Here is a 24,670-nt window from a genome sequence, read left to right as displayed (position 1 = left end):
AGGCTGGCTGGTCAGCAAGCTCTTTGCACCCACCTGCTTCTATCTTCCAATGCTGGGGCTACAAGAAGTAGCTACATACCCAGCTTTTCATGTGGGTGGAGGGAATTTGAGCTCAGATCTTCAACCTTGTAGAGCAAGCACTCTTGCCTACTGGGCCAAGATCTGTTTTAATATCATACAACTAATCTAAACAAGTGGTTTTCAACATAATGAGTCTTAGGACTCCTTTTTACATTGTGAGAACCAAAAAAAAAAAAAAAGCTTCTGTTTACATACACTGAATTCACTGATAGTATTGAATTAGGAATTAAAATTAAGAATTTCCAAAGCTTTGTCATAAAACAATTATTATACTCATTATATAATAACATAGATTACTTAAAATATGTTTTCAAAAATAAAGTTTTGTAAAAAGAGTAACAACCATTGCTTTGTATTTTTGTCAATCTTTCCTTTCAGGGTTTTTTTTTTTCTTCTTTTGAGAAACGGTCTAACATAGGCTAAGCTGGCCTAGAACCCAGAATGTAGCTGAGAATGACTTTAAACTTCTGATCCTCTAGCCTTTGCCTCCCAAGTGCTGGAATTACAGAAATATGTCACCATGCTTGGTCATTTTTTTTAAGAAATTTCTTATCAGATGGTTTAACAGAAAACAACTAAAATTTAGTATCTCCTTTTATAGTCAGTACATGGGAATAGCAGCCATGCAGGTTCTGGAAAACAACACTGCATCTTCACAAGGGACTACAAGTGAAAAGGAAAATAGATACTATGTTATAGAGTGGTCTCAACCTCACAAACCTCTTTAAAGAATCTCAGAAGCAAGTCTGCTAGTACATGCCACAAAATCCTAGCACGATAATGAGATAATGAGGCAGGAGGATTAAGAACTGGAAGTCAGCTGAGTTACGCGACCCTGATTCAAAAAACAAACAAAAAACAAAAACAAAAAAAAAAAAATAACGGGGAGAGTCTCAGAGGGCTCCTGGGATCCTCTGACCACTTCTGATCTAAACTTTTTTTTTTTTTTTTTTTTGGTTTTTCGAGACAGGGTTTCTCTGTGGCTTTGGAGCCTGTCCTGGAACTAGCTCTGTAGACCAGGCTGGTCTCGAACTCACAGAGATCCGCCTGCTTCTGCCTCCCAAGTGCTGGGATTAAAGGCGTGCGCCACCACCGCCCGGCCTGATCTAAACTTAAAGGCAGAAACAACAATAACAAAAATGTGTAATATAAAGAGTTATATTCACCATAACTAATTTCAAATAAGCATATACACAAACACAGATGTAGAATGTGTTGCCTGCTCTGCTCTAGGGACCATATGTCTCCATTCACTTTACAGAGAGTATCTTCAAAACAGCTAGGAATGAATGTTGTAATAAACCCCCAAACCATTCTACTATGAGGCCCAGATTAAAAGCTAAAGCTCCTAGTAATTTTGCATTTTAAGTCAAATTTAGGATATTTTGAAAATACAGAAGAAAAAGAAATGACCATTATCTATGTGGACTGAAGGGGTTTCAGCAGTTTCAATAATAGACTGATTTTGTTGGGACTATTTTAAGGTATGTTACTTTTGTTTATGTGTATTTAACTCTGTGAAGCTGTGATACTCTACCTGTCTCAAACACCTGATGGTCTAATAAACACCTGAACAGCCAATAGCGAGGGAGGAGAAAGGATAGGCGGGCTGGCAGGCAGAGAGGATACAAAGGAGAAAACCGGGAAAAGTGGTCAGAGTAGTAGCCTGAGAAAGAGGAGGACATTAAGGGCTAGTCACCCAGCTACACAGCAACCCACAGAATAAGAGTTAAATTTAAAGAAGTAAGAGAATGGGAAAAACACATAAGCCAAAGGGTGGGTGGGATCATGTAAGTTAAGGAAAGCGGGCAAGAAACAAGCCAAGCTAAGGCTGGACATTTATAAATAGAGTAAGACTCCGTGTGTGATTCGTTTGGGAGCTGGGTGGCAGGCCCCCCAAAAGACTCCAAAGAGCATAACATATTATTTCTATATCTTCTGATAATTCTTTTCATCAAAAAGCAAATAGTAATAGATGGAGTAGCTAAACATACAGGCTTGAAAAGTCAGAATGCCTGATCTGGAGACTCAATTCTGCTTGGCCCTGCTTATTTAATCTTCCTGTATTAAATTCCTTGCTAGTATAAAAAGAATGAAAATCGAATTCATAGGGTTGCTACTAAGACTATCTTTCTTACAACAAGAGCAATATAACATGTAAAGCACTTAGCAAAATATCTTGCATGTAATGTGTCCCCTAATACTGATGACTGTAGTTCCAAAACAATTTAGGATTGAGGTCAGTGAAATGGTAAAGACAAGGTCCCTGCCACCAAGTATGATCCACCTGGGTGATTCCTGGGAACGACAGGGTAGAAGGAGAGAATCAACTCCCACAAGTTGTCCTCTGACCTCCACATGTTCACAATGGCATATATGTGTCCACAACAACACACACACACAGGCATGCACACAAATAAATGTAAAAAATTAAGACTGCAAGGCCCGAGCCAGCAACCTCCAACAGGAGCAGGCCCAAGCCAGTGACCTCTGCAGGAGCAGAAACAAGGGAGCGACCACCAAGGGAGCAGGTGCAAACCAGAGACCTCTGAGGGACCAGACCCAAGCCAGGGACCTCCATTGGAGCAGGCCTGATTCTGGGACATCCTCAGGAACAGGCCCAAGTCAGCAACCACCACAGGACTAGGTACAAGGGAGCAACCGCTGAGGGCGGAGGGGGCGACCTCAGTGGGAGCTGGCCTGAACGACCACAGGGATTGCAGAGCAACCCCCGGGAACCCCTAGTGACCTCCAGGAACACCAAGAGACCTCTGGAGTGACTGGAACAATGGCCCCCACTGCACCACAAGGAGCGACCTCTGAGCCTTGGACCACTGGCATCAGGAAGATTGATCACCAGAGACACAACGCAACTACACCAATCAGAGAAAAAGATGGGCAGACAAAATATGAACACACTCAACACTACAAAGGTCAACATGACACCAACAAAAACTGGTAGCTCTACAACAGCAAGACCTGAACACACCAATAAAGATGAAGCAGAAGAAAATAACCTAAAAAATAATTTTAGAAGAATGTTTGAGGCCCTTAAAGAGAAAATAAAAAATTTCCTCAAAAAATGAAGGAAAAAACCAACAAAAAATTAGAAGAAATTAACAAACTCCTTAAAAGAAAACCAAGAAAAAGCAGGCAAACAGATGAAAAAAAATGATTCAAGACTTGAAAACTGAAATAGAGACAAAAAGGAAAACACAAACTGAGGGAATTCTGGAAACAGCAGATATGGTAAATGATCAGGAATCACAAATGCAACCATAAACAGCAGAATACAAGAGATGAAAGAGAGACTCTCAAGCGCTGAAGATACAATAGAGGAAATAACTCATCAGTCAAAAAAAATTAAATCTAACAAAAGCTTAACACAAAATATCCAGGAAATATGGGACACCATGAAAAGACCAAACCTACGAATAATAGAGATAGAAGGAGAAGAAGTCCAACTCAAAAGCACAAACTTTCCCAACCTAAAGAAAGCTATGTATATAAAGATACAAGAAGCTTATAGAACACCAAATAGACTGGACCAATAAAGAAAGTCCCCTTGCCACATAATAATCAAAACACTAAACACACAAAATAAAGAAAGAATATTAAGAGCGTCAAATGAAAAAGAGCAAATAACAAATAAAGGCAGACCTATCAGAATTACACCTGACTTCTCAATAGAAACAATGAAAGCCAGAAGGTCCTGGTCAAGCGTTATCCAGACATTAAGAGATCACGGATGCCAGCCCAGACTACTCTACCCAGCAAAACTTTCAATCACCAGACGGACAAAACAAGATATTCCATAACAGAACCAGATTTAACCTACACTTAGCCACAAACCCAGTCCTACACAAAGTACTAGAAGGAAAACTCCAACCCAAGGTAATTAGCTACATCCACAAAAACAGACAATAGATAATCTAACAGCAGCAAATCCCAAAGAAGGGAAAAACACACACAATAACATCACCAACAACGAAATCTAAAGTAATAGGAACTAGCAATCACTGATCATTAATAACCCTTAATATAAATGGGCTCAACTCACCTATAAAAAGACACAGGCTAAACAGATTGGATACAAAAACAGAATCCACCCTTCTGCCAAATACAAGAAACACATTTCAATATCAAAGACAGACATCACCTCAGAGTAAAAAGCTGGGAAAAAATTTTCCAATCCAATGGACCTAAGAAACAAGCTGGTATAGTTAGTTTAATATCTAACAAAAATAGACTTCAAACTAAAATCAATCAAAAGAGACAAAAAGGACATTTCATATTAGTCACAGGAAAAATCCATCAAGTGGAAATCAATACTTAATATCTATGCCCCAAATACAAGAGCACCCTCATATGTAAAAGAAACACTTCTAAAGCTTAAATCACACATTAAACCACATACACTAATAATGGGAGACTTCAACATCCCACTCTCACCACTGGACACTTCATCAGACAGAAAATTAACAGAGAAATAAGGAAAATAACAGATGCTATGAATCAAATAGACTTAACAGACATCTATAGAATATTCAATCCAAACATAAACGAATATACCTTCTTCTTAGAACCTCATGGAACATTCTCAAAAATTGAGCACATATTAGTTAACAAAGCAAACCTCCAGAGATACAAAAAAGTTGGAATAACCCCGTGTATCTTACCGGATCACCATGACTTAAAATTAGAATTCAACAGCAACACTAATCCCAGAAATCCCACAAACACATAAAAATTAAACAATGTTCACTTGAATCATCAATGGGTCAAGGAAGAAATAAAGGAAGAAATCAAAGACTTCCTAAAATTCAATGAAAATGACCACACAACATACCCAAATCTATGGGACACAATGAAAGCAGTGTTAAGAAGAAAATTCATAGCACTAAATGCCTAAATAAAGAAGCTGGAAAAAATCCACACTAGTGAGTTAACAGAACACCTGAAAACTCTAGAACAAAAAGAAGAAAATTCACCCACGTGGACTAAATGGCAGTAAATAATCAAATTGAGAGCTGAAATCACCAAAATAGAAACAAAGAAAACAATACAAAAAAAAAAAAATCAATGAGACAAAGAGTAGGTTCTTTGAGAAAAATCAACAAAATAGATAAACTTTTATCCAAACTAACCAAAAGAGCAGAGAATATCCAAATTAACAAAATCAGAAATGAAAAGGAGGGATAACAAGACCCAGAGAAAATTCAGAGAATCATTAGGTCATATTTGGGAAACCTGTATTCCACGAAATTGAAAAACTTAAAGGAAATGGCCAATTTTCTGGATAAATATCACTTACCAAAATTAAATCAAGACCAGATAAGCAAATTAAATAGATCTATTACTGCTAAAGAAATAGAAACAGTCATCAAAAGTTTCCAACCAAAAAAAAAAAAAAAAAAAAAAAAGCATAGGACCAGATGGTTTCAGCACAGAATTCTACAAGATTTTCAAAGAACTAATACCAATACTCCTCAAATTGTTCCACACAATAGAAACAGAAGGAACATTACTGAACTCTTTTTACGAGACTACAATCACCCAAACCACACAAAGACATTACTAAGAAATAGAATTACAGACCAATCTTATTCATAAACACTGATGCAAAAATACTCAATAAAAATCTGGCAAACCAAATCTAAGAACACATCAAAAAATTATCCATTATGACCAAGTAGGCTTCATCCCAGAGATGCAGGAATGGTTCAATATACAAAAATCTGTCATTATAATCCACCATATACACAAACTGAAAGGAAAAACAACAACAACACATGATCATCTCATTAAATACTGAAAAAGCTTTTGACAAAATATAACATCCCTTCATGATAAAGGCCTTGGAGAGCTCAGGAATACAAGGAACATACCTAAACATAATAAAGGCAATATGCAGCAAGCCATCAGCCAGCATCAAACTAAATGAAGAGAAACTCAAGGCAATCCCACTGAAACCAGGAATAAGATAAGGTTGTACACGCTCCATATCTATTCAATATAGTGCTTGAGGTTCTAGCTAGAACAATAAGACAACAAAAAGAGATCAAGAGGATACAAATTGAAAAAGAAGTCAAACTCTTACTATTTGCTGATGATGTGACAATTTACATAAGTGACCCCAAAAATTCTACCAAGGAACTTCTACAACTCATAACACCTTCAGTAATATAGCAGGATATAAGATTAACTTAAAAAAAATCAGTAACTCTCCTTTATACAGATGGACTGAGAAAGAAATCAGAGAAACATCACCCTTCACAATAGCCACAGATAACATAAAATATCTTGGAGTAACTCTAACCAAACAAGTGGAAGACCTGCATGAAAAGAACTTATAATCTTTGAAGAAAGAAATTGAAGAAGACACTAGAAAATGGAAAGATCTCTGATGCTCTTGAGTAGGTAGAATTAATATAGTAAAAATGGCACTCTTACTAAAAGCAATCTACAAATTCAATGCAATGTCCATCAAAATTCTTCACAGACCTCAAAAGAACAATACTCAACTTCATATGGAAAAGCAAAAACCTGTACAATGAAGAAACTTCTGGAGGCATCACAGTCCCTGACTTCAAACTTCACTACAGAGCTACGGTACTGAAAACAGCCTGGTATTGGCATAAGAACAGACAGGAGGACCAATGGAACCAAAGTGAAGATCCGGATATAGATCCACACACCTAACACCTGATTTTTGACAAAGAGACAAAAAATATAAAATGGAAAAAAGAAAGCATATTCAACAAAAGTTGCTGGCATAACTGGATATCAACATGTAGAAGAACGAAAATAGATCCGTATCTATCACCATGCACAAAACTCAAGTCCAAATGGATCAAAGACTTCAACATAGAACCAACCACACTGAACCTCACAGCAGAGAAAATGAGAAAAACACTTGAATGCATTGGCACTTTCTAAATTTAACCCCAGTAGCACTGACACTGAGAGAAACAATAAATGCGACCTCCTGAAACTGAGAAGCTTCTGTAAAGCAAAGGACACAGTCAACAAGACAAAATGGCACCCTAGAGAATGGAAAAAAATCTTCACCAACCCCACATCAGACAGAGGGCTGATCTCCAAAATATACAAAAAAAAAAAAAAAGAAAAGAAAAGAAATTGGTCATCAAAAGAACAAATAATCCAATAAAAAAAATGGAGTAGAGACCTAAACAGAGAACTCTCAACAGAGGAATCTAAAATGGCTGAAAGACACTAAGGAAATGTTCAACATCCTAAATCATCAGAGAAATGCAAATCAAAACAACTCTTGAGATTCCATCTCACACCTGTAAGAATGGCCAAGATCAAAAACACTGATGACAACTTATGTTGGAGAGGACGTGGAGTAAAGGGGAACACTCCTGCATTGCTGGTAGGAGTGCAAACTGGTACAGCCACTTTGGAAATCAGTATGGCAATTTCTCAGAAAATAGGAACAACCTACCTCAAGACCCAGCAATACCACTTTTGGGTATATACCCAAAGGATGCGCAATCAAACCACAAGGACACATGCTCAACTATGTTTATAACAGCATTGTTTTTCATAGCCAGAACCTGGAAACAACCTAAACGTTTGTCCCTCAATCGAAGAATGGGTAAGGAAAATGTGGTACACTTACACAATGGAGCACTACACAGCAGAAAAAAATAATGGCATCTTGAAATTTGCGGGCAAATGGATGAATCTATAAAACATCATATTGAGTGAGGTAACCCTGACCCAGAAAGACAAATATAATATGTACTCACTCCTAAGTGGCTTTTAGACATAAAGCAAAGGAAAACCAACCTACAACTCATAATCCCAAAGAACCTAGACAACCAAGAGGACCCTAAGAGAGATATAAATGGATCTAACCTACATGGGAAGTAGAAAAAGGCAAGTTCTCCTGAGTAAATTGGGAGCATGGGGATCATGAAAGAGGGTAGAAAGGAAGAAGAAGGGAAGGAAGGGGAGTGGAGAAAGACATATAGCTCAATAAAAACAATTATAAAAAATTAAGATTGGCATTACATTTTAATTAGATTAAAAATAGAGTATCTCTTCTACTTGAAAAAAAAACCACTAAACAAGCACTACATCAAAGTCTATGTACCTTCAAAAGGTCTTAAAGAGCATTTAGTAATTATATTGATTAGAAAAATAAAGCCAGTGTGATGGTTTGAATGAAAATGGACCCATAGGTTCACAGGAAGTGGCACTATTAGGAGGTATGGTCTTGTTGGAGGAAGTATGACACTGGGGGTGGTGTCTGAGGTTTGAGAAGCTCAAGGTAGGCCCAGTGGATCACTTACTCTTTCTGCTGCCTACTGATCCAGATGTAGAACTCTCAGCTGCCTCTTAAGAATCATGCCTACCTGTATGCCACCATCCTCCCTACCATGATGACAGGGGGCTAATCTCTCAACTGTAATTCAGCTCCAATTAAATGCTTTCCTTTATAGAGTTAATATGGTCATGGTGTCTCTTTACAGCAACAGAAAGCCTAACTAAGTTGGCCAAGTAGAGTGGTGCACACCTTTAGTCCCAGTTCTCAGGAGGCAGAGGCAGGCAGAACTGAATCAGGATATCCTGGTCTACATAATGAGTTCCAAGACAGCCAGGGCTATAAAGTGAGACCTTGAATCAATAATAATAATAATAATAATAAACTAAAACCAACAACAAGAAAATAAATATAATATACTTCTCTGTATGGACAAAAGATATGAAGGTCAGTCTTTTATATTTGAATAACTATAAAACGCTGAGGCAACAAGATTTAAGTAAAAACTATAATGAAAACAGCAATCACTACAAAAGCTACATATAAACACCTGCATCAAAATAAGAAACAAAGAGTCTAAACTGCTGTACAAAGCACACCAAAAATAAACCAACACCTGGCCTTGCCTTCCTCCTGATCAGCTTAGTTTTTTGTTGTGTTCGCTGTTACAACCCATGCTAGCTTACAACTCCTGACAGTTCGGCCTCAGCCTCCAAAGCACTGGAATTCTAAACATGTGCTGCCATCGTGTCCAGCTCAATATGATCCTCTCGTGCCAGAAACTATAAGATAAACTCAGATAAAACTATTACTGCTACTAAGAAAGGGGGCGGGGAATAGAGCCCATAAAGACACAGAAGGACTGAGCTTTTATATTATTATTTATTTAGATAGTGTAGTTTTTTCTGAGACAAGGCCCTGTCATGTAGCATAGCTGGCCTGGTACTCGCTACATAACTCAGATTCCCCTCAAGCTTGCAGTAGTCCTGCTGTCTCCACCTCCCAACTGCGGGGATATCAAGTGTGGGCCACTGTGCTGACTGAATTTAATAGAAAAGAAACTTTTCAGAGTAAAAGTATCCATTAAACCTTAATCAAAGAAAATAAAAGCTCACCAAGGTCTGTGACAACAGCAGGTATTTTCCCAACCTAACCCAGAACTTTTCTTTAAAAGAAGGATTTTAGCTGGACATGGTAGCACATGCCTTTAATCCCAGCACTCCAGAGGCAGGTAGATCTCTGAGTTCTAGGGCTGTACAAAGAAACTGTCTCAAAAACTAAAAGCAAAAAACAACAACAAAAAAGGGTGTGTGTGTGTGAAACTAGACAGAGGTCAACAGCGGGTGCTGCTTCCCTTTCTACACATTTTCCCCTTATTTTCAATGCACCTTATTTTTGTTTTGTTTCTTTTTTTTTTTTTTTTTTCCTTTTCTTTTTCTTAAGACACCAACTCTCACTGAGCCTGGAGCTCACTGATTTGGTTAGATTGGCTAGACAACTAATTCCAGAGATTAGCAAGATAAAGACAAATTTTCAGAAGAATTTATAGGGTCAGCAACATGGTCCAACAGCTAAAGGCACTTGCCAGGACCCAAAGATGGAAGGACAGAATTACTCCTGAAGTTGTCCTCTTATCTACACATGAGTACTATGGTGTAAGAAAGTGTGAGCACACACAGTACATACAATGAATACATGTAATTTAAAGTGATCAAGGAGAACTTACAACATCCTATCGAAGGATCAGACTTGCTAGAACAAGTGGCCCCTCTGAATGAGACCAAGCACAAGTAGAATTCACATTGGTAGACCTGGTCCAAATATCAAAAAAAATCTTAATACATCAAGATGCTCAATAATGAGAGCATTCCTGTCACAGGCATAAGAGGCACCTGTACAAACCAACAGGTTATATAACCACTATCATTCTCTTACAACTTAAATTGAAATATCTAAGCTAAGACATGTAGTGATATTTCATTTGTATTTTAATAAACAAAGCTTGCCTCAAGATCAGAATGCAAAACGGCCACACTAGTCACCCATACAGGACAGGCAGTGGTGGCACAACACACCTTTAATCCCAGCAGTCACACTAATTTGCCACAGAGGATGGACGGTATTGGTGCACGCCTTTAATCCCAGCATTAGAGAGGAATATAAAATGGGAGGAGACAGGTCTCAACTCAGTCTCAATCTGAGTATTTGTGGAGACAGGATATCGCCAATTTTTGGTCTGAGGTAGAGGTAGGAACCAGTGGCTGGCTGCTTTGCTTTTCTGATTTTCAGGGTGAACCCCAGTAACTGTCTCTGGGTTTTTATTATTCATGCTACAGAGACATCTTCTATATATAATGCAAATTCTCCCTTGACTCTACTCCCTCCAGGATTTTGAGTTCATTGTATTTCAATATCAAAATTCCACAAGATTATTTCATATTAATAATTAATACATTTCATTTTTTTTGGAGGGGTACATGTGTAGGTCAGAGGGCAGTTTCAGGACTCTGGTTCTCTCCTTCCACCACTGGATCCAGGAATCAGATGCACATTGTTAGGCTTGTGGGGCAAGTGCCTTTACCACTGAGCCATCTTGCTCACTCCCGTAACTATACTTTAAAGCTAACTCTTTCACTTGCTCAATTTTCTTATTTTCCTCTAGAAAGAGACCAAAATAGAAACATCCAATTCTGATATATTTTGCATGATCAAATTACCAGCTCAAATGTAAGCTTTGCAGATTTGGGAAACCCTCTTTATATACCATTCCCGCCAACAAAAGCATTTTCCTGGGTTGCATGAAAAAAAATCATGAGAACCTCCACAATCTGCTCTCATTACTGTAACATAAATTGATAGTAAGTAATATCTCAGGAAGTACAAGAACGAGTAAGGTGAAAGACTAATTCCATTTTCTCATTAGGTTCCTTTGCTTTAAAGAGTGGAGAATATGGGGGAAGGAAAAGAGGTAATACACTTACACATCAATTTTTTGTTCCAAAGTTTCAAAAGTTTTGCAGGCTGGTTACCAGCTATTTGTTAAATCTTTCACAAATTAAAGAGAAATTACATGCTGCAAAATAGACGTGGTGAGTTGTCACAAAACATTAGAGTCAGCATTGGAACCACTTCTATTACTGCTCTGATGGTGAAACAAATGATCCCTGTAAACCTGAACATGCATGAATTCTAAGCTCTCACCACACCAGCTAGCCAGGCAGGCAGCAATGCCATGATAGCAGATTATATCTCTTTGCCAATAGTGTTCTGTATTTAGCCATTCTAAACAGTGTTCCAATTAAGACTTGAGTACAGTTCAGTAAGTATATTTCCTAAGAATTCTAGTTAGGGGTTAAAACTGTGGCTCAGTGGCAGAGCACTAGCCTAGTAGGAGTAAGGCCCTGAGATCAATCCCCAGCAACTGCTCCCTCCCCAACCCAAAATGAGTTCTACCCAGACAGGTTGTTACAAACTACAATGCCATCTACCATCCCAAAAATTCCTACAATCCAGATAGAGACAAGAGGATCATGGGTTCCAAGCAAGCCTGAAATACACAGTGAGAACCTGTTTCTAAAACACCAAACAAATGCAGAGTTCTAGTTAACAATGGGAAGCAAAAGCACACACTATGAAAATCCCACATAAGAATTAACACATCCACTTTGTTCCCTACACTGAATTCAGATTACAATTCGCTCCCCAGTCATTTTTGACAATAAAATCTGCAAAGAACAATTGACAATACAGAGAATAATTCCAATTGCAATAAAAAGGATAATTCCTACCTCATGCTATCCTGAAGGTATCTCTGGTATCACACAGAGTATTACAAAGCTATGCCTATATCAGAAATAAGAAAAATGAAGTTCAAAGGGTCACAACTAGAACACAATGACAATACATTTGAATTTATGTCTATTTCATTACAAAACCAATTTTTTAAAGAAAAACTATATGTTTTTTGATAATTATTTGATGATAATTTGCTAAAATAATTTACGTAGAAAATAACTCAAAGCACTTCCTATGTCAATTCACTCCATGGACCCTAAAAGGTTGTCTTAAATGACTGTATTTTATTACATCTATTATATACCTCTTGAAAGATACATTATTTTTTAAAGTACCACAGTTGTGTACCAAAGATCAAGGCTGGCCTTGTCCCTGGTTCCTAGAAGGCAGATTCCAAGAAGGGTCTTTGTTATTTACAGGCCTCTTAAGTAATCCCTGGGTTTATACTAAGAAAGAAAATTACTCAGGATGGGATCCTGTCACCAGAATAACCAACCATTTGACTAAAGGGTTGGGATTCTAGGCCAACCTGATTCAGACGGGTGAACCAAAGGGGTTGCAGATTAGATCAGACACTGAGTTAGTCAATCAACCCTTTTTTACAAAGCCCAGATACTTTGTACTGTAAAGTTTCCTAGTTGATAAAACACTTCATTGTGGTTGGAGGGGAATGGGTTGAAGTTTGTAAACACAAGGCACAGAAGCCCAGAATGGGGATCCTCCCAGACCTTGCCCTGCTTCTCTTCATTTGCAGTTCTGATTTGCATCCTTTATATCCAAACTATAATCCTGCCCACAGTACTTTCCCCAATTCACTGAGTCTTCCAGAGAACTACTGGACATGAGCAGTTCATGGGAACTTCCAATCTATATTCAGTTATTCAGAAATGCAGGCAAACTAGGGATCCCAGAAGAGCTGCTCCATTCTGAAATAAGAACATTCTTGTTTGTGTGTACTTGTGTGTGTGTGTTTCATTTATTCTTTTACAATTTCATGCATGTATAGAATGTATCTTGATCCTATACATGTCCTCAAATAAGGGCATTCTTGCTTGACTAACCATGCCCTTTTGCGGTTTTTTTTCTTTTAATTTTTATTACATTTATTTAGTTTGTGCCTGTGCATGGAGTAGGGGTGCAGGCATACACGTGGCACACATGTGGAGGTCAGAGGACAACTTGCAGAAGTCAATTTTCTCCTTCTACCATAAGGGTCCTGGGAATCAACTGGTAGCATTCACCAGGAGAGCCATCTTCCCAGCTCTCTTCTTCCTCCTTTTTTTAAAAAATATAATTTTTATTCCTTCCACAGAAAAAATAGAGATACTCTGAGCCAAAATACATGCTGACGTTTTACTAATTGTAAAAAGAGCTTTTTAAAGTATAAAATTGAGCAAAATGTTTTAATGTCAGTAAATTTTAATTGAAGGGATTTCACATATTGTGACCTGCAATACCCACCAAACAGGGACTAGCTCTTAATTTCTCAAGTCAGCATTAACCCTGGTGAGTCCAGTGTCAAAAGGACTGTAGCTAACCAGATAGTGTCAGAACAGACATTAAGACAGAAAAATCACTGCCAATTAACTACACTATCAAACTATTACCGCTATCAACTATAAGATGTATGCTGATTTTGTAAGTATTAAAATGCAAAAGAAAGTTTGAAAATAAAAATTATCTATATTGATCCTGTAATATATAACACACTGCATATTCGTGTGTGCAGGTATATGTATATGGCTGCATGTTCACATGTCTGCATATGTAATAACCAGAGGACAACATTGGGCACTACTCTTCCAGTACTATTCTCTAATATCTTTTTATGAGACAGAGTCTCTCATAAGCCAAGACTCACCAAGTAGACTAGAATAGCTGGGCAGTGAGCTCCAGAGATCAACCCATTTCCACATCTCCAGAACTCAGAATACAAGTTGGCACCACCATGCCCAGTTATGTTACTTGGGCTAGGGATCTAACACAGGCCCTCATGCTTGCATTTACTTCTTTACTTGGTTACTATTTACAGGACAGTAATGACTGAGCTAGCTCTGCAGTCTAACACATTTTCTCTTTTAAAGTCTTAAAATAGTACTGAAAGCCAGGCATAGTAGCACAAACCTGTAACCAGCATAGGGGTGATAACAGGAGGAGGTAGTTGATGGTAGGTGACACTCCTGGTCAAAGTCATTCTTGGCTACAAGGCAAGTTCAAGGCCAGCCTGGGCTATATGAGTCACCATCTCAGAAACAGAGGACTGACATGTGAAATACAAAGACAAATCTTCTCCTCTATTTTAGCGACAGTCTGGTACATATCCAGAAACAGAATCTCACTCTACTTCAAAATGTGGGAAAGAGGGATGAGAATTTAGCTCAGTAGTAGAGAGTGTACATCTACAAAGCCCTAAGTTTGATCCTTATCACTGCATTGAAAAAAAGAAAATGCATGTGTACAGATATAGATATGTGTGTGTCAAATAGGTGTGTATCTATATAAAACAAACTTTTGATGACCTGTAGAAAGTCACTCAGAAGTGATCGAAAGATTAGAACTCAGGAATCCAAATCCTTCCAGCGTTATCTTCTGCTATAAACATCCTATTACTTCTCAGAGCTTACCTTAAAAAGATGGCTATCAAACACTTACCATCTTAATCATATAAGACAGAGTCAAAGGGTAATCTGTTTTCATTATGTATGATCTTATTACAACACTTCAGATTGAAGGAAATGACTGCACTAAGCTTTGCTGATGAGTCATTTGCTGCTTAAACAGCAAATCAGAAAAAGGGCAGGCCAAACAGCACAAGGTAAAGACTACACCAGGAAGGAAATACTTTTGTCCCAAATGCAACTTTGCCATCTGTCAACTACAGAAACTATTCCACATTTACAAAACAAATGAAAATAAATGGCTTTGGAGACAGAATAATCTGTGTGCCACATGTATGCAATATTAAGCTTTTCTATCACTACCCCTGTAAACGCTATCAGACAACCAAAAAAACCTACCCTAGCACACATATATGAAGGATATAATGGATATGAAGGTGTTATTGGGTTGAGCACATTTGTTTCTTTCATTAGTAGATGATCTCTTAAAGGGTCTTCCAAATGTTACAATTCTGTAAGTCTGTAAGTAACCCTTCCAGTACACTGAGTCACAAGATGGTCTCAGTCCCTATTCTGTTTGTGAAGAGACACTGGTGCGGGACAATTCTGTATTCTGTCAGTTACATTTTAAACAAATGCTGATTGGCCAGTAGCCAAGCAGGAAGTATAGGCAGGACAAGCAGACAGGAAGTAGAGGATCAGTGAGAACAGAAGAATTCTGGGAAGAAAGAAGCCGATTCCTCCCCAGTCCTGTTCAGACACCGAAGAAGCAGGATGTGACCTGCCCCACTGAAAAAGGTACTGAGCCATGTGGCTAACATATACTAGAATAATGGGTGAATATAAGTTATAAGAACTAATAGAAAGCCTGAGCTAATGGGCCAATCAGTTTATAATTTATGGAGACCTCTGTGTAATTTCTTCGGGGCTAAACAGCTGTGGGGCCTGGTGGGAGGACAGAAACCAGGCAGGACAGAAACTCAGACAACAAGACACCATGACCTACTCTTACAAAAGCAAAGCATTTAACTGGTGGCTTGCATAGAGTTTCAGAGTCCATTATTATCATGATGGGGAACAGGGCCACATGTAGGCAGGTGCTAGAGCACTAGCTGAGAGCTACATTCTGATCCCTAGGCAGAAAGAGACTCTGGGCTTGACACGGGCTTTTGAAACCTCAAAACCTATCCCCAGTGATTTACTTCCTCCACAAGGCCACACCTCCTAATCCTTCTAATCCTTTCAAACAGGACTACTCCCTGGTGACTAAGTTTCAAACATATGAGCTTCTGGAGGCCATTCTTATTAAAACCACCACACAAGCCTGTTTTTGAAAGAAGGAAACAGTAAAATAAATAAGTAGACTGAAAGGTAAATATTTTTTCCAGGTTCACAAGCAGTGGTTTAGCTAGCACAGCACTATTTCTAAGAGTTGAATGATTTGAAATAACCCACGGACATAATCTTTACTAAGCACTAGGGTAGGAAAAAAACTCAGTGGTTTGAGCACATGTTTAGCACACAAGCAGCCCTGGGTGGGGTGGGATGTATGAGTACCAGACAACATTCTAAGTGTTTTATTTCATTGATACTGAGGAGCTTAGCAGGGCTACTATCTCGAAAGTCAAGTGTTATGATGAATACCTGTGACTCAAGCACTCAGAAGGCAAAGCTGAGGCAGGAGGACTGCTGTGAGTTCAAGGCCACAATGAGCAATATAAAGAGTACCTGGCCAACTAAAACTACATAGAAAAACCGTATCCAACAAAAACAACGAATCAAGCATATTAGAAGTACGACCTCAGACTATCCTAGATCTTCTGAATTAGAATCTGTATTTTTTATTTTTGCTTTGTTTTTTGTTTGAGATATGGTTTCTCTGTGTAACAGGCCTGGCTGTCCTAGAACTTGCTCTGTAGACCAGGCTGGCCTCCAACTCACAGAGATCCACCTGTCTCTGTCTCCCAAGTATTGGGATTAAAAGCTTATGCCACCACCCAGCTTAAGTCATCATTTTTCATATCAGGTGCAATGGATTTAATCATCATGATAAACAATGAAAATATTCTCCATTCTACAAATCCATAAGACACAGAACATTATATACTTGCATGGCAAACTGTCAGGAACATGATTTGAACCATACTTTTTCATTCCATGATACAACCTAAGCTACTACTGTATATCAAATTTCAATTATTTTATCAGTTTTGGAGATAAGGTCTCAGGTAGCCCAGGCTGGCCTCCAATTTCATGTGCAGCTGAAGGATGACCAAGAACTCTTATCTTCCTGCTTCCACCTCCCAAATACTGATATCACAGGTACACACCTAGCTTTACTCTCAAAAAAAAAGCCATGTGGTGGTGGTGCATACCTTTAATCCCAGCACTTGGGAGGCAGAGGCAGGCAGATCTCTTTGAGGCCAGCCTGGTATACAGAGTGAGTTCCATGATGGCCAAATGTTACACAAAGAGACCCTGTCAAAAAAAAAAAAAAAAAAAAGCAAAAAGTTTACATTTAATGTGTGTAAGTATACACCATGGTATGCATGTCTACTACTATGTGAATATCAGAGATCTAATTTGTCAGGCTTGGCAGCAAGTACCTTTCATGCTGAGCTAAAATCTCCCTGGTCCCCAGCATTCAATTTTTAAACGACTTAGAACATACCTGTAAGATAGAATAGCCTGAAACTATTAAAGCTGGTGTTTAAAGTCAAATTCTTAATAACAATAAAATTAAGATGATCTTATACTAAGAGAATAAGGATATAAAATTGAATATATGATATGAGCACAAATATGTAATTATTAAAAAGTGTGTGTGTGTGTAATAATAAATTATCTGGTGAAAAAAAAGTTACCAATATAGGTTGTGAGGATGGGATTTGGTGTTGGAATGCCAGGGTTCAAACTCCAGTTCAACCACTTTCTAGCTGATTACTCTTAAGAGTAATCCCTCAAATATCATTTACTATGCCTATACAATAGAAACTGTTTCCTTCACAAGACTGGATTTAATGAGGTAATCTACATAAGGCATATACATTGAATACTATTATTTCTCTTTATGCCTTTTCATTTTTCAAAATGTGTTCAATGAGCACACAGAACACTTCGGTAATCAGCAAAAGAGGTTCTCAAAAACAATACCGCCTCAGCGATTATCAATTACTTTACAAGGGCTATTCAGAAGAAAGGACCTACTCCAGATTAGATAATAGAAGACCAGAGCTCAAGTAATTAACAACTACGTAAGAGACCTAAAGATCCGGAAGCAAATGGACAGTAAAACTGGGTAAGGGGAGCAGCTGTGCCAGCTCCTCTACTCCAAGACCTTTTACTCAGAAGAAAATCTACCAGGCACCTTAAATGTCAGTCATTTCAACTGCCTAGCAGTATCCGCCCAACCTTGGGCTAGTCAAAGCATCAATATTCCTCACATGAAAGAAATGAGACTACATCAAAATTCTTGTAAATTGCTATGAGAAAATGAATAATATACTAACAGTACTGACTAGCACAAATAATCACAATTGAGACCAGGCAGTCTCTTCCTCCTCCTTGGATGTCTAAAGTCTTGCTTGAGCTTTTACTCTAGTAATGAAAGCATGCTCATTCTGCTCATCCTAAATTCAATAGTGTTTTCAATATTTTCTAATAAATTATATCTTCAAAGAGATACTTCACTATTAATGATCAAAGCTACAGGGTTAACAGATAAACATTCCACCTTAATTACAGTTTACATTCTCATATGTAAATAAACCATATCACATTTGAATTCTTAACTAACTACACAATTAGTGGGAACAAAGTAATGGAGATGGTGTCTCTTCACATTCCTGGCATCTTCCAATGCAAACAATAATAAATGAGTGAGTAAGTGAGCACCATCTACCACCATCTGCTATAATCTAGGTCGAGGCTTTCCACCTGATAAAATTAGATCAGAACCAGTGTTAAGATTTAGAGGAGCCTAAGGATCACCCAGTCTGATCCTTTTGTTACACAGAAGGATTTAGGAAATGTAGTTAACTTGAAAACAAGGAAAACATTCAAATGCTAATCTATTTTTTCAGGATTTTATCCAGATCCTAAAAGGAATACACAGTAAACCTCAGTTCACACTTTTAAAGAGGCGTCAGTTTTTGGCTCAGCTAAAGGTGTTACTACTATTACCACACCTCTAAGGTGTGAGTAGCCTCACTTCTCCACTGCACTTCAATAATGTTCAATCCACAGCTTGGAATTCTGTTTCTAGAGGAGTGTGTACTACTGGGACGAGCAGAAAACTAGAGGGAGACATTTAAAGAACGAATGCTTTTTTAAATTGAATTAAAGAGTCCAAATGCACATTATAAAACTACACAACTATTTTTATTAATATTTATATAAAAATTCATGACACAAATTACTTTTGAGCTTGTGCAAATATGTTCAACTTCACCCATTAAAAGAAATAAATACTAAAACAACAGAATAGCAAAATTCCTATGTGAGCCTGTTAATGGTGGTGCTCACCTCTGATCCTAGCATTTAGTAGAGGGCAGATCAGAAATTCAAGGTCAGTTTCAGCTATATGAAACCATGTCTCAAAATCAAACAAAAACTTCCCTTTCAGCTTCGAGTAGGCTTGAAAAACAATTTTTTTTGGAAAGCTCAGTGTACAGAGCTTGTCTAATGTTTGAGGCCTTGGGTTTAAACCCAGAACCTTAAGTAAATAAATGAACAAACAAAAATTGGTAACTATTATCCTTTATAAGCAGGTTCAGCTCATGCAAGAGTTTATGTCTACACTTACATATAAAACTTAATGCTACCTAGGCGGTGGTGGCACACACCTTTAATTCCAGCTCTCAGGAGCAGAGGCAGGAGGATCTCCATGAGCTCAAGGCCAGTCTGGTCTACAGTGAGTTCCAGGACAGCAGGGTGTTTACAAATAGAAACCCTGTCCCAAGAAACTAAAATAAATAAATAAATTGATAAATAAATAAATAAATAAATAAATAAATAAATAAATAAATGTTAAAACATTTCGGAGAGAAAGAAATGGGCATACTTTTATATTCTATTTCAGGGATCTTTTTAATTAAGAATTTATTTTGTATGTATGCATGTTTTGTCTACATGTTAGCCTATGCACCATGTACATGCCTGATTCCCAAGGAGGCCAGAAGAGGGTGTTGGATTCCCTGAAACTGGAGTCACAGACAGTTGAGAACCACCATGTAGGTGCTAGGAAAAGAACCTAGATCCTCTGGAAGAGTAGTCAAGTACTCTTAACTGCTGAGCAATCTCTCCAGCCCCATATTTTTATATTTTACATGGAAATATAACCTCTATGAAGAAGTTGAAAATATTTATCAAAATTATAAATGGTCCTATCTGTTGACCAAGGATACTGCACGTCTATGGGCCTAGCCTCCAGAGAGACACTTCTCTGTGAGACAGCAGGCACATAGGAATTCGGCTGTGGCATTGTCTGCTGTGCTAAAAGCGGGTAGCAGGCTAAGATCCATAATGAGAGATTAAGGGAGATTAGTTAAAACTATGGTGACCCATAAAGTGGGATAGTCATGTAGTCATTAAACAAATTATGTTTATATGAAAATGGAAATAACTCAGATATGAAGTCCACATATCTCAGATATGATGTCATATACAGCATCATTGTTTTTAAAATGTGGATATAGAGGCAAGAGCATGTATGCTTGGATGTATAACAAACTGATAACAACAATGAAAAGGCCTGGATGGCTGAGGAATGACCGACGGAGAAGGACTTCTCACTCTGTACCCTTTTGTACACTTCAATTTTGTTCTATTTACACTTCCCCAAAGGTAACTTTTAAAATGTTTAAATTTGTATGTAGGACCAAATAGAAGAACTATCAAGTTTTCCTTCATTATAGCGTTAAACTCTAGAATCATAAAATGAGAGTCTAGGAAGATGCTCAGTCAGTAAAGTATCTGCCATGTGAGCATGAAGACCTGAGTTTGGAGCCCCAGCACCCACGCACAGGCCAGGTATGATGACAGGCACATGCCTGTGACACTAGCACTAGGGGACAGTGCCTGGTGGACACAGTCCAGGGCTCACTGACCAGCCAGTCTTGTAGTTGGTGAGTTCCAGGTTGAGCAGCTATCTCAAAAAACAGGGACTAGCCGGGCGGTGGTGGCGCACGCCTTTAATCCCAGCACTTGGGAGGCAGAGGCAGGCGGATCTCTGTGAGTTCGAGGCCAGCCTGGTCTACAAAGGGAGTTCCAGGACAGGCTCCAAAACTACAGAGAAACCCTGTCTCGAAAAACCAAAAAAAAAAACAAAAAAACAAAAAAAAAAACAGGGACTAGAGAGATGGCTTAGCAGTTAAGCACCCTTACCGCTCTTCCAGAGTACCTGAGTTAGGTTCCCAGCACCCGGATAGGCAGCTCATGTGCACATACATACATGCAAACACACATACCTGAACACAATTAAAAATAAAAATAAATCTTTAAAAATAGAGGAATACACTTGACATCAACCTCTGGCCCTCTACATGTACATACATAAACATGTGGATATACTACATAAAAAACGGTAATTTTTGCCGGGTGGTGGCGGCGCACGCCTTTAATCCCAGCACTTGGGAGGCAGAGGCAGGCGGATCTCTGTGAGTTCGAGACCAGCCTGGTCTACAAGAGCTAGTTCCAGGACAGACTCCAAAACTACAGAGAAACCCTGTCTCGAAAAAAAAAAAAAAAAAAAAGGTAATTTTTAAAAATCATTAAATATTCCAAAGACAAATCTTTTTCATGCCCATTGACTCCAAAATCACCATAAGTTACAGAGTATGATTATAATCCTAAAGCCCACCTCCAATCAGAAATGCATGTTACTAATATCACAGAAGGATCACAGTTAAGACTCAGCTCAGCTCAGAGTAATAGTGCATGACTACAATCCTAGCACTGAAGAGGCTGGACAGAAGACTTGTGAGTTTGAGACCACCACAAGGCACAGGGGACACTCCTGACTCAAAACAAAACATCAACAAGAAAACCCTTCAGACCTCACCTGACCAAGTCTCCATGAAGCTGTAGATAGAGACTTTCTCTTCCTTCTCCAGCACATATTTCTGATGCTGGTGTCTCTACTGTGCAAAGGACAAGATGTAAGTCAGAAGAGGAGGAGGATGTGGAGGAAGAAGAAGAGGTGGAGGTTGTAGTGGCAGTGGTCGTGTCTGCTCCATAAAGATAAACACAGCCTCTCTTCACATCTTCTCTCAGCCAGTCTCTTTCTCGAGAACCAAACCTACTTCTTCTATTCAAACAGTTTCTGTTCCCATTGTGTTTCATATTTCTCTAAAAAACATCAAAAGAAAGAAATTATAAACAAAAACATTTGTCTGAACTACATGTGATCAGTCCTTATACTCACAACTGCCCTAGCATCCCTTCTGTGGTAGCTAATCTTGTTGGTCAACTTGACTACATCCAGAATCAACTAAAAGCAAGACGCAGGGCATAAAACATATACAGTACTGAGAAATGTAATATTTAATGTGAAGTTTCAAGTTTCTGATTTGAATGACAATTCTCACTTAGTGTCTGAGTCTGGTTGATTTTGGAATGCGATGTTTTTATTTATTTCCAAAGGTTTTTTTGTTTGTTTTTTCTGAGACAGAGTTTCTTTCTCTGTGTTGAGAACAGTCCTGGCTGTCCTGGAACTCACTCTGTAGACCAGGCTGGCCTCAAATTCAGAGATCCTCCTGCCTCTGCCTCCCGAGTGCTGGAATTAAAGGTGTGCGGCTGGTGGTTGTTTTTAAATTGTAAAAAAATAGAAATAATAATTACTAATTAATTTCAGATTGAATCTGATACATGTAAATTAAGCCTTGCACACAAAGAAGTGGGTTGATAACAACCTCCCCACTTTGATCTGGCAATACAGACTTTCTCGACCTCACAGTCCAAATAAATGCACAGTGCACTAAGCACAGTCTGGTAGCACAAATCTCCTTCCCATTCCTGGCATGCTTCAAGACAATTATTGCTGGCATTTTATAACCACGGTATGTGAAATTCACATACATACTGTGAAGTCAAGCTATCTTAAAGCAAAACAACTGTTAAGAGCCAATATAAAAATTTCCAGCCAAGCAAGGTGGGGCATATGTATAATCCAGCAGTCAGGCTGAAGAGCATGGAGGGTTTCTAGAGTGTAAAGAAAACTTAACCTACATAAATGAGTTCCAAAGCAGCCTGGAACTACATATTGAGACTGTTTCAAAACACAAACAAAAATGAAACAACAAATAGTTTCTAAAAGTCACCATTTGCCTGTGTTTTCACAATGGGCCATTTCTAGCTAACAAAAAATGAATTTCCATGGACTTCCCACTGCCCTTTGCTGTGTTTCAGTCCTTTCTAACCATCTGTGTCTCTGAGCACATAACCATTCCGCCATTCTGTGGCATATGGAGAACATCTTCTCCACCTTATCCACATGCTTTTACTCGCTAAACCTCTATTCAGATGCCAGTTCTTTGGAGCCTTCCACAGTGCTCATCCCTGTCTAGCATCAATGAGTCTCCTCTCAACAGATTTCTTCACCTTGAATATACTTCTACTATATACAGATGACCACGGATTGTCATCATCTCTGCTTTCTCACTCTCTTCACTGCCAAGACCCTGGAGTGTTTTTAATGCAGAATGTCACAGACATAGGTGCAAAGCCCAAAAGATAACACAGGAACTGATACCCAATTTGCACTTTGGCTTCATCAATCAGCTATGATGAGGAATTAGATAAACTTAAAAAGCCTCAATTTTTTAACAAACCACATAACATTTACCTACAATGTCAAAAGAAAGAAAAATACTTTCACTAGTATCCTCATTAGAAAACAGAAATACATACGAAGAAAATATTAGTTTAACTGATAGTAAATACTTGAGAATACCTGGAGGAACATACCTGTAATCACAGATGCTGGAGAGTCAGAGGCAAAAGGATCAAGTTCAAGACCAAGGTGGGTTTCAGCAGTCAACAGTAAAAACAAGGGTAAATAAACAGGTGTCCCTACATGTGATGAATTTAAAGCAAGGAGATGAACGCCAATCTGTTTAAATTTAAGGTAACCCATGCAAATTGACTCTTGAACAACAGTTCTAGGGATTGAACACAATTTTTTTGTTTGTTTGTTTTTGTTCTGTTTTTCTCTGTGACTTTGGAGCCTGTCCTGGAACTAGCTCTGTAGACCAGGCTGGTCTCGAACTCACAGAGATCCGCCTGCCTCTGCCTCCCGAGTGCTGGGATTAAAGGCGTGCGCCACCATCACCCGGCTGAACACAAGTTTTGACATACCAGATAAGCTCTCTACAACTGAATGACACTTTCTGCCCTAAACTGATCTTTCTGCAGCTCTTCATGATCTTAGAACTACTCAAAATCATACCTAATAAACCCCAACACAGGTGGGAATGAGGCCTCTTTTCCCACCAAACACACTTTCCTCCATCCTGAATCTCATCTTAAATATCTCAAAATAAAGAAAGGGCTTTCAAGGCTCATCTCAAACACACAAGAACCATCATGTTTTCACTACTAAGAAATTACAGCCACTGAATGCTTAACTACCAGCTAATTTTAAATAAGCCTTACCTTCTAATCCTTAGTGAACACTGACAGGTTCTATGTGATACAGTAACACACAAAGAGAGCCTGCACTTCGCACTAGAGAATGAGAAGTAAGCAGACACAATCTACATACCACTGATAGGCTTTTTAAAGCCAAGCATGACGCATGTACCTATAATCCCAAAACTTAGGAGGCTGAGGCAGGAAGACTGTTTGAAACCTAAATCAGACTAAAAAGTGAGACCTTGATGCAAAA

The 24,670-nt window shown here is 38.5% G+C and overlaps 1 protein-coding gene across 2 annotated transcripts in view; it reads right to left on the bottom strand.

Annotated features, from left to right (window-relative positions):
- Phlpp2 (PH domain and leucine rich repeat protein phosphatase 2) overlaps positions 1–24,670 on the bottom strand; it is a 78,193-nt gene that overhangs the window by 48,545 nt on the left and 4,978 nt on the right. For both annotated transcript variants that reach the window (XM_057753735.1, XM_057753736.1), the window contains exon 2: positions 21,848–22,134. In XM_057753735.1, coding sequence (XP_057609718.1) covers positions 21,848–22,134 — 287 coding nt within the window. The remainder of the gene's footprint in view (positions 1–21,847; positions 22,135–24,670) is intronic.

Source organism: Chionomys nivalis, chromosome 21 (genome assembly GCF_950005125.1).
Source record: "Chionomys nivalis chromosome 21, mChiNiv1.1, whole genome shotgun sequence".
Classification (NCBI taxonomy): domain Eukaryota; kingdom Metazoa; phylum Chordata; class Mammalia; order Rodentia; family Cricetidae; genus Chionomys; species Chionomys nivalis.
This window is presented reverse-complemented; position numbering and strand designations above follow the sequence as displayed.